Genomic DNA, 18,547 nt, shown 5'->3' with positions numbered 1-18,547 from the left:
TAATAAACACTAGCCCCAGGCAGAAGGCCGCTTGAGAGCCTTTCTTGAAGTTGTGAGGAATGGCAAAGACATTTTCATCTGACCACAATTCCCTACAGTGACAAAAGGCAAATAGTATTCTCTAGTATTTTGTGCTGGGGTTAGGCTGACCCAAGATTTTCCCTGAGGCACTGACGTATTGAGAAGTAACATAGTTCCTGGTCTAAAACCAGGAGCATGCTTAGGGCCAGAGCCTTGGGAACTTGTGGATCTGGAGAACCCAACTCTTCCCACCACACAAGGCTATGGCTATCAGTCCCCAAGCTGCTGTGCACTGAGCCTGTGATGGTCTTGAGATACCATGTGTGCGTCCTCTTTGTGTAACACCGTCTGGACAGCTCCCTGCTGGCTCTGTCCCACCCTCCCTGTCAGGAAAACTTATACTTCTAAATGACCTTGCTCAGCAGAAGACAGAGCTTGTGTAAGACCTCCCAACCTCAGCTTCCCTTTCTTCTTCTTCTTCTTCCCATCTGCTGTCCACCTCCTGCAAAGGACACCATCACCAAGAACAACCTGCTGGTCCAGGTCAGTTTCATATAAGATAACTGTCCTGAGGCTGGGGAGATAGCTTAGGAGGTGAGAACACTTGCTGTGTAACAGGGAGGACCTGAGCAGGTGTCTGCAACGGCAGCCCTGGAGGGTGGAGACAGACAGATGTACAAAGTCATTGACCAGCCATCCGAAACAGTGAGACTCAAACGCAGCAGGAGACCTCACTTAGGGCACCATGTGGACAGGGGTATAGTGGGATACCTGATGTCTTCTCTGGCCTCTAAATGTGTGTGGACATGTACACACCTGTGTGAAAACAGCCTCACTGTTGGAGAATTTTTTTTTAACTTAAAAAAAAATATATTTATTATAATATACACACAAACACACATATATATGTGTATACACACATACACACACGCTATCTGCATGTACACCTGCAGGCCAGAAGAGGGCCCCAGATTTCACGATAGATGGCTGTGAGCCACCATGTGGTTGCTGGGAATTGAACCCAGGACCTCTGGAAGAGCAGACAGTGCTCTTAACTGCTGAGCCATCTCTCCAGCCCGTTGCAGGATATTTGATTCCACTGTGAGCCCTGAGATTGGGAACTGTTTTCTGTGGTTGAGCCTTAACACAAACCTTTAATCCAAGAACTTTGTTTATTGTAAGCAGGTGATTAAGGTGTGGTTCAACCAGGCCAAGCACAAATCTTTAATCAAAGGGCTTTCTGTATACAAGATTTAATAAAGCTAACCCAAGGACAAGAGGCGGCACAAGAAACCAGCAGACGGGTTACAGAGCAGAAGAGACTTAGAGTTAGAGGGTATTTGAGGTAGCCTGTAGGAGTAGGAAGAACTTCTGGCTGTTCAGCTCTTGAGCTCCTTGGCCTTTGAGCTAGCAAGCCTTTGACCTTGGGGTTTTTGACCTTTTCCTCCTGGGCTGTCAGCTGAGCTTGTGAGCCTTTCTTTTGGGCCTTTTCCATTAGGGTGTGAGCTGAGTAGGAAGGTCAGCTGGGTACTTTTCTGCCTCTCTGAGCTAGAAGGTTTTTCACCCAGCATCTGGTTCCTGAGTCTTTATTGGTAAAATAAAACAATTTTCTTTATTTTTCCTTGTGGTCAGAACCCATGGCTTTGTGCAGACTAGGCAGGCACTCCACCAATTGAGCTATATCATCAAGGCCTATAGTTACTAAATTTTCAGTTTCCTAGTATATTTATTATTTATCTATTATTAACTTATTTATACTGTATGGGGTGGTTAAGTACACAGATGTACAGTGGTCTGCCGACATTGTTAGGCCTGGCAAGTGCCTTTATTCAGCTACCTCTCCAGCACGTACTTTAACTCATCTGTGTTTCCGTGGCCAGGGCCTCCTGTCTCCTCCAGCTGGTCTTGAATGTGCTATGTGTACAAGAACGGCCTTGCGCTGCGGCCCTCCTCCTCCTCCATCTCCTGACAACGGCGGCTTCAAGGCCTCACCCAGTTTTTTACAGTCCCAAGGATAACCCAGAGCTTTCATGCATGGTGGCCACCACCCTAATAACCAAGCTCATCCCAGTTCCACTTTTAGAATGGGAAGGCTATTCCACCTCTCAAAAGGCATGGTCCCTTACCTCCCAGTGTCTTGTCTCAATGTTTCTCCTAATAAACAGACCCCAATGTCATGGTGTTTTATAAGAACAGGAAAAATAACTAAGACAGACACTGGTCATTATAAAAGCAGTGACTTTTATACTATCGACTCTTAAAGGCCCTCAGACCTTAGCACAACTGACACCATGCTATAGGCACCATTCTGATCTTAAAACCTAGCACGCAGGCCCCAACACCTGCCAACATGGAAACAAAGCGCTACTCCACCAAAGCCCAGACCCATAGTCCTAGGACCCAGGGAAGTCCCTAAAAGCACTAACTGTAGCATTGGCTTCTGTAGTTCTGCTAACTGAAGTGTATGGACCAGGAGTGGGTTCTGTGCCTGGTGTACAATAAGGAGGTGCTTCCACCACTCATCTACAGACTCGGGCCTGCTGTGCTTCTAGCTTGAGATGGCTGTGTAAGAACCTAAACTCAGGCCAGGCACGGCGGCGCACGCCTGTAATCCCAGCAAAGGCAGGCAGATCTATGAATACTAGGCCAGCCTGTTCTACAAATCGAGTCCAGGAGAACCAAGGCTACACAGAGAAACCCTGTCTCAGGGGTGGGAGTGGGGGACACGACACCCAGGGGGAGGAGTAGAGCCTAGAATTCCCACTTTATAGCTCCAAACCGACCTTGAACAAACAAACTAACCACCCAAGGAGCTAGCAAGAGATAGAGAGCTGATCAAACCATATAACACCTCGAGTGCACGATTTCCAGTAAGTGCTAGTATACCCACTCAACTGATATCCTCTTAGCTAATTTAAGTATGTGGTATTTAGATAGAAGGTAGGGATAATCCTTGAGACGGTCTCATCCGTGTGCACTGTCACTTCTCAAAACTGCATCCCTGCTGCAGAAGAGGTACATGGCACTCCATCCGTGCTCTACAAAAACCCTTCATGTCACCACTAACCTGTTGCTCTCAGGCTCAGACTGTGGTGGGGCAAGGTGGTTATTTATAGGCCGTGTTACAAAGGGACTCCTGAGTTCTGGAAGACGTGGCCTCGGAGCACTCTCCTTCGCAGGAGAAAAGCTCTGACGTGAAATACTGGTCTGATATAACACCTCATGATTAATCTGTCGGAGAAAAAAAAGTGGATTTTAGAGGAACTATTTTTTCGTCTTGGTTTTTCAAGACAGGGTTTCTCTGTGTAGCGCCTTGGCTGTCCTGGACTCACTTTGTAGACCAGGCTGGCCTCGACTGACTTACAGCGATCTACATTACAGGCCTATACCAACACACCTGGCTTAGAGAAACTATTTTGATGTAACATTTACCAAACTCAAGATACATGCCAACTGTTTTCTTTTCACCCAGAAGACATGAGAATTAACCTAAGCGTGTGTATCTCTTCTGCTAAGCAGGGGCGGGCAAAGGCACCAGTGAGCTTGTCCAGTCTGCAATACAGCTTCACATCTTTACTTATCATTCCCACATACAGTTTTGTGTGGGCGTGTGTGCATGCTAGTGTGTGTGCATACAGACTCAAGCTGTGAAAGGCAGCAAGCAGTCAATGCTAGCTCTCTTCCTCACTTACTCTCCACCTCATGTTTTGAGATGGGGTCTTACTGAACCTGAAGCCCATTTGGCTAGAATGGCTAGGCAATAAACTTCTGGGATCCACCTGTCTCACTCAGCCTTCCAAGTCCTGGGACTACGCACGCACGCTCACTCACTACGAGCATGGGTCCTGGGGTCTGAGCCTCCAAGTCATGGGTACACACACACACACTCACTACAAGCATGGGTGCTAGAGTCTGAGCCTCCAAGTCCTGGGACTACCTACACACCTACACACACCTACACACACACACACACACACACACACTGAGCATGGGTGTGAGCATGGGGTCTGAGCTTCCAAGCATACATACCCTAGGGCAGATGGAAGCCTCCTGCCCAAAAAATACTGCCCACCCTACCCACAGCTTCTCAAGCAGCTGCCTCTACCTCAGGACTCCTATGTCAGCCTCCTCAGTGCTAAGCAAATAGGTGTGTGAAAACCCACATCCCGCTCTCTAGTCACATGACTCTTTTAGAGCCGATCTCAGCTTCCTATACACAAATGGGGTGGAGCCATCCACCAGAGTAAAGCTAACCTACTAAGAGCTAACCCTTAAGAGAGAGCCCACGGGACTGAAGAGATGACTCGGAGCCCTGGCTGCTCTTCCAGGACTGTGGTTCTACTGCCAGCACCCACAGGACAGCTCCCAACCATCTGTAGCTCCAGGTCCAGAGGATCTGGCAACACTCACACAGACACGCATGTAAGCAAAACACCAATGCACATTAAGATAAAAAGGAATCTTTAAAAAAGAAAAGATCTGGGCCTGGTGGCACACACCTTTAATCTGGCACTCTGGAGGCAGAAGCCAGCCTGATCTACAAAGTAAGTCCAGGACAGCCAAGGTTACACAGAGAAACCTTGTCTCCGAAAAACAAAAAGAAGAAATAAAGAAAGAAAGGAAGGAAGGAAGTGTCTCTCCCCTAGTAGCCATCAACTGTCAACATGGCTCCCCCTGCATGCTGCAGTGCAGAAGACTCTAATCTTGTGTAGGGAGTCACTAGTGCTGTGGCTCTGTTCTCTCCACACCGCTGGTCCTAACAGTCTTGTCTTCAGCCCTTCCCCACTGTTTAGTCAACTTTAGGGGAATGGGTATGATACCCATGTCCCATTTATGGGTGTGCACACCATAGGCATTCACTGTCTTTTTTTCAGCCAGTGTTGAATTTCTGACAAGATTCTTTTTTTTTTAAGTACAGTGCTCTGTCTGCATATACACTGGCAGGCCAGAAGAGGGCACCAGATCTCACTATAGATGGTTGTGAGCCACCACGTGGTTGCTGGGAACTGAACTCTGGACCTCTGGAATAGCATGCAGTGCTCTTAACCACTAAGCCATCTCACCAGCCCTCTGACAAGATTTTTAAAAGGCTGCCTTACCTCAGTAATATCCCACCAAATATTAACTCAACAGTCTGAAAAGGCTGTTGGGCTAGGAAGACTCGGGGAAGAGAGCAAGAACAGATGCCCCTCACCCCCAGAAGTAAATTCAACGAGTTCCTTTAAACTGGTTATAAAAGTCCAAAACTTTAAAATTCAGCATCATTTAAACCAAGCACTTCTAAAAATTAAGACATATAAAATGGAAGGATTCATTACCCGAGGAATCATTTCCAGCTGTCTGATCCTGTACTTCTCCTTGCTGCTTTAAAAGAAAGGTAAAAATGAACATCTTGATATTTACACTATTATTATTTCACAATCCCATTTTCATTTTGTTTTTTGTTTTTCAAAACAGAGTTTCTCTGTGTAGCCCTGGCTGTCCTGGACTGCCTTTGTAGACCAGGCTGGCCTTCTTGAACTCAGAGATCTGCCTACCTCTGCTTCCTGAGAGCTGGGATTACAGGTGAGTGCTATCATGCAGGGCTGAACTTTTTTTATTTTTATTTTTTTGGTTTTTCGAGACAGGGTTTCTCTGTGTAGCCTTGGCCATCCTGGACTCACTTTGTAGACCAGGCTGGCCTCGAACTCACAGCGATCCACCTGCCTCTGCCTCCCGAGTGCTGGGATTAAAGGTGTGGCCACCACGCCCGGCTCTGAAATTTTTTTATAATGCTATTACTTCAGGGATCTTCTTGGGGCATCCAGGCCTAAGCAAACTCACGGTATAATTGGTGCAAGGTCAAGAGAGACAATACCAAACCTGAATGGCCAGAAGAATAGGTTACAGATTCAAGATCTCCTTTTATTATGCCCTTTAGGGATTTCTGAAAATGCAGTTAAAGATAGGGGGGTTGTGGGACTGGAAGAACCCCACATGGCAGCTCACAACTGTCCTGCTCCAGGGGATCTGACACTCTCACACAGACAAACATGCAGGCAAAAAAATACAAATAAATAAATTATTTTTTAAAAAAGGAGGGTTGTAGAGGGCACACCTCTGAAGGAATAGGATTCAGTAAGTAAGATGGATTGACTGAAATAAAACTTACCTACTTTCTAGTGTAGATGATGAAACAATACAGTAAAAGGAGTTAGGTGTTAGTATTTGCTATTCACAAAAAGACCAGCTCAGATATTTACTCTTTGTCTGGAGTGGCTTAAAACTGCAAATGCCAGGCTGGAGAGATGGTTAAGATGTTAAGGGCACTGGCTGTTCTTCCAGAGGTCCTGAGTTCAGTTCCCAGCAACCACATGGTGGCTCACAACCGTCTGTAATGAGATCTGGTGCTCTTTTCTGGTGTGTAGGCACACATGCAGATAGAATATGATACAAAATAACAAATAAATCTTCATAAAAAAACAAAACAAAACAAAACAAAAACACTGCAAATACTGTCAGCCTAAAAGCAAGCTGTGACATAATAAATGTGTTTACTTTGGAGGAGACACTCTTTAGATTCTTTAAATTGGAATTACAAGACTGTGTGTCATGTCCAAGGAAGCCAGAAAAGGATGCTGGGTCTGCTAAGACTGTCGCTCCAGGTGGCTGTGAGCTACCACAGGGTGCGGGATCAAGCCGAGGTCCTCCGGGAGAAGAGCCCCTGATCTCAGGCTCATCAACGTCTCGGGGTTAACATACACGCCGCCTTTTCTGCCGAGATGTCGGCTCATACAGGCGTGCCTATTACAGCTCATCTGACTTTGAAGCCCAAATTCCTCTTGGTGAAATTGGTGAAGCCGCACCCACAGCATAAGCTGAGACAACAGCAGCATTCCCTGCTGTGTCCGCCACACCCGCCCAGTCACACCTGTGCTGCTCCACATAGGACACCAGAGGCAAAGTACCACTCACAGCTTGTCACCACACTCACAAACAACACTCACATCTTTTTGTAGGTTTTTTCATAAGTAGGATGTACCAAATCCTCATCTTCAGGCTCTTCTGGAACTTCACAATTTCTAGACAGAAAGATCACATGGGAGTAACACATCACCAGTCCTGTTCAAACACCTCCAGCAGCACGTCTGCCTTTGCAGAAAGGGCCCTGCCAGCTGTAAGGTACCTGAACTGTGGGTCAGGGTTATTGGAGCAGTACCATTTTTCTGGAAGTTGATCGATGCCATCTGGTAACTTTCGCCATTTTAGACAAGCATCACACTGAACCCATGTCTGGTCAGGACGCTTCCTTCAACAAAAGAATAACAGCACATTAAAATGGAGCTTTCAACTCTGAAGTATTTCATTTACTTTCTAAGTTGTTTCCACAATAAGTATCTGCTCATTTCCAATCCTGAAAACTGTGTGACTGAACTACATTTACTGTATATAAAATTAAGTTTTTAAATTTTGGTAATTTTCAAGAGCTCATGGTCACACAGTAATTTGAATATAACAATTCAAGTATCTTCTTTAATCCTAGCACTTGGAAGGCAGAAGATGTCTGGAAGTTCCAGGCTCCCCAGGGCTATAGTGAGGCCTTGTCTTTAAAAGGGATGGTCGGGTAGTGGTGGTATACTCTTTTAATCCCAGCATTTGGGAAACAGAGACAGGTGGATCTGAGTTTGAGGCCAACCTTGTCTATAGAGAAAGTTCTAGGACAGCCATGGCAACGAGACAAACCGCCTCGAAAAATGAAAGATGGGTAGTGAAAGAGACACTTGTCTTAGGAAGAATTTATGTACAGCTAGAGGATAACTCAGTGGATAAGCGCACTTGCTACTTTCTAAAGGACCCAGGTACAAGTCGCCGTACACACTTGGTAACTCATAACCACCTGTAACTCCAGTTCCAGGGGATCCAAGGACCAGGTAGACACCAGACACCCATGGGGTACAGACATACACACAAGCAATACACCTGTATACTTAAGAAATAAATTATGAAGACTCATTTTATAAGATTTTCTCTTTGAGGCAGGGTCTCAGGCATACCTAGCCTTGGTTGACCAGGAACTCAGCTATGCTGACCAGGCTGGCCTCCAACGTAAAGAGATCCACCTTCCTCAGCCTCCTGAATAGTGGATTAAAGGTGTGTGTCAGCATGCCCAGTCTCAGTCTCCTGAGTGCTGGATCACACACCTGAGCCACTAATAACTTCTTTTTTGTCTGTGTAAGTTTGCGGGCATGCTTGTTTGTATGTGCACATGTGCTTGTGGAAGCCAGAGGTTACCTCTAGTATCTTTCACTAGCAACACTATAACGGTATTTTGTTCTCTCACTGGCCAGGAACTTACCACACAGCAAGGCTGACTGGCCAGGCAGCCCCAGCAGGGATTACAAGTGCACGACCCTCCACCCAGCCATTTCACCAGGGTTCTAGGATCAAACTCAGATCTGCATATTTGCCAGCATGCACTTTATTGACTGACTATGTCTCTATTCCCTCTGTAGCAACTTTTTCAGTGCAGTTTTAAAACAGTGGGGTATGGGCGAAGCATGGGGCACACGCCTTTAATCCCAGCACTTAGGTGGCAAAGGCAGAGGAGTCCACTTACTGAGTCTGTGGCAAACCACACAAACAAGAGCATGCTTCCACAACAGTGGGCCTGGAAGAGGTACTCTGTATAAATAAGGCCTTATTACCGTAAAACTTCAAAGAAACTCTAGATTTACCAAGTAAGAGGTAAAACTAACCTAACAATCCTAGTTTCATAAGATCATGGAATTCACTTTGTGAACTGATTAACTTTCATGCTTATAAAGGCACAGGCATGGTACCTTGGCTCTCACTGCCTATCACAACATAGAGATTTTATTCACTGCACCTTTACAGAATTGTTAGTGTGTGCTACATGTGCTAATCATACTGTCCAGTCCTTCTCCTTTTTAAAATTTAATTTCTTGTTTCACTTTATGTATGTGAGAGCTTTGCCTGCATGCATGTCTGTGCACCATGTGAGTGGCTGGTACCTAGGGAGGAGAGAAGAGGGCTCAGGTTCCCTGGTTCTAGGGAGGAGAGAAGAGGGCTCAGGGTTTCCTGGTACTAGGGAGGAGAGAAGAGGGCTCAGGGTTCCCTGGTCCTAGGGAGGAGAGAAGAGGGCTCAGGGTTCCCTGGTCCTGGGAGTGAAATCTGGGTCTTCTGAACAGCTCTTAGCCACTAAGCAACCTCTCCAGTTCCAGGGCACCCAATACCTTCCTCTAGTCTCTGTGTGTACCAGGCACAGACATGGAGCACAAAACATAGTGTAGGTAAATATCCATACACACGAAGTGGAAAAGAAAAAGAAAAGGGCAAGATGAAACAAAGAGCTCATTAGCTTGGAGTGTGTGGATTCTTTTTTAGAATGAGCCCGGAGTCTATGGAAGGCCACAGCAGCATCACCATCTCTAACAGTCCCTCAGGACTCAGGACTCGGTACTTAGTACTCAGTACTTACTGTATGTCTTCAACAGGCAAATTTAGAGGGTATTCTGCATTTTTTTTCACTTTCATTTCATTCCAATAATCATTCAGCTTCTCTCCTAGTGCCAGTATTGTAAGCCTTAAAAAAAAATTATGACATTAATTCAAGGAAAAAGAAATCAATTCAAGATCAATTTTTTAAAAAGTAAACATAAAACAAAAATTATTCAGTAATGATTATAAGAATATTGTGAGCTAGGCATGCGGCGCACACCTTTAATCCCAGCACTTGGGAAGCAGAAGCAGGTGGGTCTCTGTGAGTTCAAGGCCAGGACAGCCAAGGCTACACAGAGAGACCCTGTCTGGAAAAACCAAAAAGGAAGGGGGGGAAAAAAAAGAGAGAGAGAAAGAGAGAATGACAGAAAGAAGGAAAGAGAAAATGGAAGGAAGGAAGGAGTATTGTGAGCAGAAAGGTTGTTCCCTGTCCCCAACTGTATGGCTAATACATAATACTCACATATGCTCATTTTCTTCCTGTAACAGTCACTGGAAGTCCCTAGACTACCCAGGAAGACAGGAGGGGGGATGACATGATAGGGACCACAGGGCAGGACAGAAAGGGGATGGGGTGCCCTACAGGCATAGCTTAGAAATAGTGTTCTTGTTTAGTATGTCTGATGTAACAACTCTCATTCACTTGTTTCAATTGTCTCTGAGGTTTACTGCCTCTGTCTGCTAGGCAAGGCCCAGTCCTGGAAGTGTCCAGCCTCCTTACAATCTAACCCAGGCCTAGAATGTTTTAGACTCGGAGACTTAACTGCTGCTTAATGAGCTCACCCTTACTTGTTCTTTCTGAGCCTGGCTGGTTCAACTCAGCTGTTCTGGCTCATGCTCCTATCCCAGCTGATTTAGTTAATCTGGCTTCCCTCTTGGCCCGGAATTGCTCTGCTTGGCCTCAAACTGCCTCAGTCATCTGCTCTAATCTTCTGGCTCCTTCTCTGGCTCCTTCTCTGGCTCCTTCTGCTTTCTGTGTCTACCTTGTTCCCTCATTCAGCCTCTCTCTAAAAACTCTCCAGGTAAAAGTGCCTCCTCTCTCACCCTCTGTCTTGCTCCCTTACGTCGCTTCCCTTCCTTTCCTCTCTGTTCTCATGAGAGTTGGGCGTATCCTATTCTGTCAAATCTTTCTGACTTGTTACTTTTCCTGCCGTTCAATTAAGATATCACTTTCAAACATGGGTGCTTCCTTCTAAAAATCAACTCTACCTTCATCGTTTGGGATTAAAAGTGTGTGCCACCACTGGACCTAAGCTTTTCTTTACCTGATACTTGCTCTATACCAGGCTGGCCTTGAACTCAGATCTGTCTCCTTGTATTCCAGCCGGATCACACAGACTTAGGTCTTTGGATGTGATCACTTGCCAGAGCAGCCATGTTCTGAATGAACGTTCCTCTACAAAGAACAGCACAGTAGGTCTCAGCTGACATATAGGAGTTTTTGAGACAGGTCTTTCTACACAGTCCTGGCTGTGCAAGAATTTACTATGTAGACCAGACTAGCCCTGAGCTCACAGAGATTTGGCCACCTCTGCCTCCTGAATGCTGTACAACCATGCCCAGCCAACACCAGATCTTAAAGTCATTGTGACATTCAGAATTTAAAATAAAGCTTCTTTAAAAGCTGGATCTTCAGCCTGGCAGCATGGCGCACACCTTTAATGCCAGCACTAGAAGGTAGAGACAGGCAGCTCTCTGTAAGTTCAAGGGCAGCCTGGTCAACAGAGCTATACAGAGAAACCCTGTCTCAAAAAAATAAATTAAAATAAAATAAACAAACAACCAACAAGTAGACCTTACACAGAGATGGCGGGTTACCAGTAGAGACAACTATTGCCCTGCAAGCTACTCCACGCAGTTCCCTGAGACCTCACTTCACTGCCCACAGAAGGCCCTCTATACAAGCACAGTGATGCCCAGGTGACAAGTCACCTTCCTTCCTGACCTGTCACATCTGTCCAGCACTTTTTATCATCATTTGCATGCCTCAGGCTATACAACCATGTTCATTTCCCCTGAGAATATGCCCAGGGTGGGGTCAAAGCTGGAGGGTATGTATTAATATACAGCTTTACTTAGTAGACCACTTGTTTTCACAGAACAGCCCATAATTTCCACAGCTATCAGTAATTTAAGGACACCAATCCCTTTACAATCTGCTAACGTCTACCAGGTCCTTTTCATTTCAGAGGTATTTAATTTAGGTCTATGCTACCAGCGTGTTTGTCCTGTATGACACCAGCCTAGCTGGGTGCAGTATAGTCAGTGGCAGAGCAGCAGCCCTGCACGTTGGAGCCTTTGAGTTCTAGCTCCAGCACGGCCACAGGCAGCACTTCCCACTGTGCTATCCAGGTGCAGCCTGCAGCTCCAGCACGGCCACAGGCAGCACTCTCCTACTCTGCAATCCCGTACCCTCTAAATACACCCTATGATCAGATGCACAAAAGGCTGTGACCACGTAGATCCTCCATCATTCCACTAAGACAGACTTCCTAGTTACTATAGGGTTAGTGTGATCTAAAAGCAAAGCATAAAGATTCAAAGTCAGTCCACCTGTTTCTTCTGCAGGGACTGTCTTAGGTGACTCTGGTTGACTTGCTGGCAAGAATATAAAACAGGCCTATACGTAAGTAGGTAAATAAATGATTTATTTACATCTTAAATTCCATTCCAACATTTTATGCTTTAGTTTATAGGTCTTCGTATTTTCAGATCACAAACTCCCCAGAAAGGTGATTTTTTTTCCCCCTTTATAATTAGGTTGGTTTTTTAAAGTTAGGGCCTCACACCTCAGCTTCTCTATTACTGGGATTACAGGTGTGAGTCACTAGCCCAGCTAATTGTTACTTTTCTTTCCAGCCCTTTAATTTTTTTTTCATTTATTTATTTGTTTGTTTTGTTTCATTTGAGACAGTTTTTTTCTGTGTAGCCCTGGCTAGTCTCAAACTTAGAAGGAGTGCAGCACTGTTCCCAGCTTCTTAGCCTTGTGCATCCTAGGATGTGTGGGTGGACACATGTGCTGACATCAGAGGACAACTTCCAGGAAGAGTTCTCTCTTCCCAACTCTAACATGGGTCTGGGTGTCAGGCTTGTGCAGCAAGCATGTCACCCCGGAGCCACTTGCCAGCCACGAGTCCTCTCACTCCCTTTCCCTGGATATACTAGATATTGCCTCAGGGACAGTGGTGAGCAGCTAAGATTCTTATTCCTTCTCGCTCTTAGAGGAAACATGCCAATAATTAACATATAGAAATGATACTCACTTTTAAATATTCTTTTACAAATTCTCTCTGCTTAGCATACCCTTTAATTGGTGGTTATAAAGGTTCTTTAAAAACTTCACAAATGGGCCAGGCAGTGATGGCGCATGCCTTTAATCCCAGCACTCGGGAGGCAGAGGCAGGTGGATCTCTGTGAGGCCAGCCTGGTCTACAAAGTGAGTCCAGGACACCCAAGGCTACACAGAGAAACCCTGTCTCGAAAAACAAAAAACAAAACCTCACAAACGGGTGCTGAGTGTGGAGCAGACACTTAGGTCACAGCCCTCGGGAGGCAGAGGCCAGGCCAGTCTGTATGGCAAGCAGACGGCTGAACAGTGAGGCTCCGTTACAAAAAAGGCTGGAGGGCAATCTCAGGGTTAGGAGGACTGCTTTTTTTTTTTTTTTTTTTTTTTTTTTTTTTTAAAAAATTTTTATTAATTGATTCAAATTACAACTCAATTGTTATCCCATCCCTTGTATCCTCCCATTCCTCCCTTTCTCCCTCTTGCATCCTATTCCCCTCCCCTAGGTCTGTGACAGAAGGGGACCTCCTCCCCCACTATATGGTCACAGCCTATCAAGTCTCATCTTGGTAGCCTGTTTATTCTTTCTTTGACTGCCACCAGGCCTCCCCACCAAGAGGAGGTGGTCAAATATGGGGCACCAGAGTTCATGTCTAAGTCAGTCCGGAGCACTGCTTTTTAAAGGAGACCCAGGTTTGATTCTTGGCACTGATATGGTGACTCACAATCATTTCTAACTCTAGCTCCAGGAGAGTCAAGGCCACCTCCAGGCTTCCACAGGCATTAGACACACAAGTGGTACGTAGATACCTGGCCAGCCTGTTCTACACAGCGAGCTCCAGAACAGCAGTACTAAAGAGACTCTGTCTCAAAAATCAATCAAACAACAGCTGAGAGAGGAGAGCCGTCTAAGCCTTTTGACATCAGATATAAACAGGATCTGGAGTGTGCCTTGATGGATTTTGGTCTTGCTTCGGTCCAGTATTTCTTCACTGAGCCCTTACTCCTTTCTTTGGGAATGGTAATGTGTATTCTGAGCCATTCTGTGGAAGTACACAATATGCTTTTTTATTTCACAGGGACTTTTGAACTGTGCTGAGACTGTGGAAGACTATGAGGATTTTTACGTTGGACTGAGCTGTATTTTGCATTACAGTTGCTGGCTATTCACCACAAGCTCTCTTTGCTAACTTTGTACACTTTGAAGGAAAGTACCCAGGCCTCTGCCTGAGGAGCTTCAGCAGTCAGGCTGGGCAGCTTCAAGTTTTGCCTCTGGGCTCCCCTTACACTTTCCCCCAGGTGCCCCTCTTCAGCTCTTAAGCTCCCCGGGTACCACCACCTGGGCTCCCATGCATCAGGATACCCTTGGGACACTGTCCCACCTCAGGGCTGGAACCGTTCCTTCCACCCTCCGATCCAAGCAGGAAGGTCCACGCTGAGGCTGACCTGTGTGGGCCAGCGTTGGTGGTCGGAATGAGAATGGCCCTCATAGGCTCACGTACTTGGCCCCAAGTTGGTGGAACTATTTGGGAAGAATTAAAAAGTGTGGCCTTAGAGGAGGTGTGTCACTAGGGGATGGGCTTTGAGGTTTCAAAAGCTTTCACCGTTTCTCAGTTAGCTTTCTCTCTGGGCTACTGCTCCAGCACCATACCTACCTGCCCCCATACTCCCATTTCTGATGGACATGGACTCAACCTCTCAACTGGAAGCTCCAAATTAAATGTTTCTCTTGCAGGTTGATTTGTCTTATCACAGCAATATAAAACGTCCAGAAAGAAACTATATGGAGCTGAAGAGATGGTTCGGTGGTCAAGAGAGATTACTGCTCTTACAGGTGACCTCTGCTCGGTTCCCAGAACCAAACTCAGACTTCAGCTCTAGGGGCGCCAACACCTTTTCTGGACATCTGCATTCCTATGTGCAGACTGACACTTAGATACATACATACATACATACATGCATGCATGCATACTTGAAAAACAAAGTCTTGCCAGGCGTGGTGGCGCATGCCTTTAATCCCAGTACTTGGGAGGCAGAGGCCAGCCTGGTCTACAAAGTGAGTCTAGGATAGCCAAGGCTAACACAGAAACCCTGTCTCAAGAAGAAAAAAAAAAAGTCTTTAATAAAAAACAAAAAAGGAGAGAAGCCTTACACTACAGAACTTGAAAACAGTGACAGACTAATAGAGAAAAGTGAGCTGACCATCTTCTTCTACCTCACACGCTGTCCTCTATCCCACCACAAGCAATATACATCCTGGTTTTCTTAATGTGATACATCAGCCCGAGATTCACAGCAACAGAGCAGTACCTGCATGGTATTAGGGCATCCACGGGCAGCTGCAGCGCGTGGCAAGTGTAGGCAAGATGGTCAGAGGTTCAAGGCACCCCAGGCCGAATGGCTGGTTTACAGCCAGCTACCACACAAGAGACCATCTACAATACGTCCTCAAGCTAAAGGGATGGAGAGAGGAAGGTTCCAGCCATCACCCTAACACACTCCTCCCTCAGCACACCAGTCGTTTAAATGAGCAACATACCTGTATTCATTAGTGTAGTCGAAATCTTGCTTATTGTGAGTTGGCTTAAGGAAGTTACATTCTATAATTCCAACCACTCCAACACCCGTGTTATTTGCCTGAAATATAATGAAAAGGCATTCAGACAGAACGTGGTGCTCACCACACCCTTCAAAAGATTTACGCCATGAGCCACCTCCTTATTTTATCTTGTATGACTTCCCTAAAATTCCTTGGTATGTGCTTAGGTTTGTTTGTTTGTGGTAAGTTAACTCCTAAATATATTTAGAGCTTTCCTCCAAACCCCATTACTGGCTGGTATCCATTTAGGTGAGAATTATGTGCAAACTGACACAAGAGAAAGGACAACGTCTACTGTGATGCGTGTGAGTCGCACAAGCACAATCCGCAGACAGCCACCTGACCTGCAACCTTTAACCAACAGGACAGCAGCACCCCCTGCCGCCGCCTGAGCCGTCCTCTTACATCTGGTATTATAAACCGCAGTCTACACAAATCCACACTGCTGTGCTGTGCAGAACTCATAACACATTCTACAAGAAACATAAAATAAGATTTAAAGAAAATGAGAACCAAAACACTTAGGGGTAAAAAAAAAAAAGAGAGAAAGGAAGAAAGCACACTCAGCCTTGAGACTCTAACACACACTCATTTCAGTAGCAGATACTAAAATTAGAAGGGCACACAGATTAACATAGCCCCTGTACAAGGATGACATGCGAATTCATTAATGTTCCATATTTAAATCAAACAACAAACCTTTTATCAGGACGATTTATTCTCATAATTGTCACCCAATACCTAGAAAATACAGATACTCTAATGTATACAGAACAAGCTACATGGGGTTATGACTAATACCCTAAACTAAATATTATAACAATGAAAGTTACTTCCTAGGGCAGTAACTCTAGGGCCAGAAAGTCGGGTCGGGGAATAGGCTCCTGCTACTAAGCCTGCTGACCTGAGGCCTCAAGCAGGGGAGGGCAGTTTTAATCAGCTACTGGTTTTCAGGCTAGTTCTGTACACACTAATAAAAACAGCCAAGTTAGACCAACAAACATACACCAATCAATTTCATTCCAGTAGGAAGCAATCATGTGATTCATATCCAAATGCACCCCAGAAGGTGTTACCCCAGCACAGAGGCCAAGGCGAGAGAAGATGTAGCCTAGCCTGAGCCTCCTAGTGAGACAGACACAAACAGACAAATACCAAACATTTCCCTCTGAACAATTCAGCCACAGAGATGTATTTCTGTGCCTGGGACCCACACTGCATATTAAGTCTTTGGTAAACTATATACTTATGTGTCCCAATGTCCAAGTCTATAAGGCAGAATAAGTTCTCTATCTCCTTTTGTAGGGCAACAGAATACTGGGACTCAAATGACACATGAATGCAGTCAACTGCTATGCTAATGCTGCTTTTAAAAGACTGACACTGGGGCAGAGAGACGGCTCAGTGATTAAGAGCACTACTGGCTGCTCTTCCAGAGGACCTGGGTTTAATTCCCAGCACCCACATGGTAGCACTCAACTGTCTGTTTGTAACCCCAGATCCGAAACTGTCACACAGACTATACATGCAGGCAAAACATCAATGTGTATTTAAATATATCTGTATGTATATACATACGTACGTACATACGTGTGTGTGTGTGTGTGTGTGTGTGTGTGTGTGTGTGTGTGTGTGTGTGTGACCTGATACCTAGCCAGGTGTGGTAGCCCGTACCTTTAATTCCGTTACTTGGGAGGCAGAGGTCAACCGATATACAAACTGAGTTCTAGGATAGCCAGGGCTGTATGGAGAGACCCTATCTCATAAAATACCCCTTCCTACCTCCAAAACATAAGACACCTAAAAAGTCATGAGCAAAAAACACTGTAAAATTTCCTGACTTAATGTATTTATTTTTTTCACTAAAAACATTTTCAAATATGAATCTTACCTTTAACTGACACCCCACTTTTTCGTAAGCCTTGATGAGTCTGTTTCTGTGATACATCATTATTCCATAGTGATCTTTATTTCTGCAGTTGAATCCAAAAGTAATTCTCACGGTTCTAGTCTTAAAAATATTAAGGAAAATTCCGAGCACAACAGTTCATTCTCTTGTGATGACCCTTTCCATATCATTAATAAATCCCAATATACAAGGGCTGGATAGATGACAGGTGTTCTACAGGACACAGGTCAGGTCCTCAGCACCTACATGGTGGCCTATAACCAACCATCTCAGTCCCAGGGGATCTGACACTCTAGTAGCCTCCTTGGGCAGCAGGCACCCACATGGCACAGATACACATGCAGGCAAAACACTCATATATAAAATAAAGTAAATAAATATTTTAAAAAGGACTTGGCATCAGCCAGTGTCCAGAATCACCCCAAAGTACATGCAGAAAAGCAATCTGGAGACTGGAGTTCTTGTGAGAGAAGGCTGGTGAGATGGGTCAGAGGATAAAATGCCGTTAGACTGACAATGGGGTTTAATCCCTGGGACTCACGGGGTGAAAGGACAACTGACTCCTCCACGTTGTCTTCTGATCTACACCTACACACACCTGTAATTTAAGAAAATGTTATAGGGAGAAAAAGGGAAAGAGCAAATGACACTGAGTATGCCTCACTATGTTTACAGAGCATTATAAATAAAGGATACTAAAAATTTAGGTCGATAAACATCACGTTCAATGTAGGCAAGGCTCTTTGAAACGAGCTGTGTCTTCACCTTCTGTCCACGCAGGATGATCTGCATTCTTGGCTTAAGGTATAAAATACTGCAGTAAGCCTGCAAAAAACACAGCAAACTGTCTTTTCCAAAGAACTACTCACAGATTTGTTCAACATTATTCAGATATGAATTTTAAAAGAAAGTACAAACACCTTAATCTCCCAATAAAATTATACAGACTGTCAGATGGGGTCGAGGGCCTGGATTCAAACTCAAGTATCAAGAATAACAATACAAAATTGTATTATTCTGATGTAAGAAAAAAAAAAAAAACTGAGACAAGGTCTTAATATAGCATAAATTACCTAAAACTCAACATATAGCTAAAGATGGCTTTGCACTCTTTCGCCCTCCCTGAGGGAAGCATTACAGGTGCGCACCACCGTACAGCTCTAGCACTCAAGAGCTGAAGCAGAAGGGTCTTCATTTTGAGGCGACCTAGAATGGTCTTGTCTCAAAAAAGTATTAA

The 18,547-nt window shown here is 45.1% G+C and overlaps 1 protein-coding gene across 1 annotated transcript in view; it reads right to left on the bottom strand.

The window, feature by feature from the left end:
• Positions 1-18,547, bottom strand: part of Morc3 (MORC family CW-type zinc finger 3) — a 45,386-nt gene that overhangs the window by 6,102 nt on the left and 20,737 nt on the right. Inside the window, exons 7-14 of the mRNA XM_051150283.1 lie at positions 18,007-18,135; positions 17,293-17,412; positions 15,342-15,439; positions 9,500-9,604; positions 7,187-7,309; positions 7,008-7,082; positions 5,340-5,385; positions 3,089-3,252 (exon numbers count right to left, since the gene is read on the bottom strand). Of these exons, the coding sequence (XP_051006240.1) occupies positions 3,089-3,252; positions 5,340-5,385; positions 7,008-7,082; positions 7,187-7,309; positions 9,500-9,604; positions 15,342-15,439; positions 17,293-17,412; positions 18,007-18,135 (860 nt within the window). The remainder of the gene's footprint in view (positions 1-3,088; positions 3,253-5,339; positions 5,386-7,007; positions 7,083-7,186; positions 7,310-9,499; positions 9,605-15,341; positions 15,440-17,292; positions 17,413-18,006; positions 18,136-18,547) is intronic.

This window comes from Acomys russatus, chromosome 8 (assembly GCF_903995435.1).
Source record: "Acomys russatus chromosome 8, mAcoRus1.1, whole genome shotgun sequence".
Taxonomy (NCBI): domain Eukaryota; kingdom Metazoa; phylum Chordata; class Mammalia; order Rodentia; family Muridae; genus Acomys; species Acomys russatus.
The sequence above is the reverse complement of the archived record's forward strand: the minus strand, read 5'-3'. Positions and strand labels throughout refer to the sequence as shown.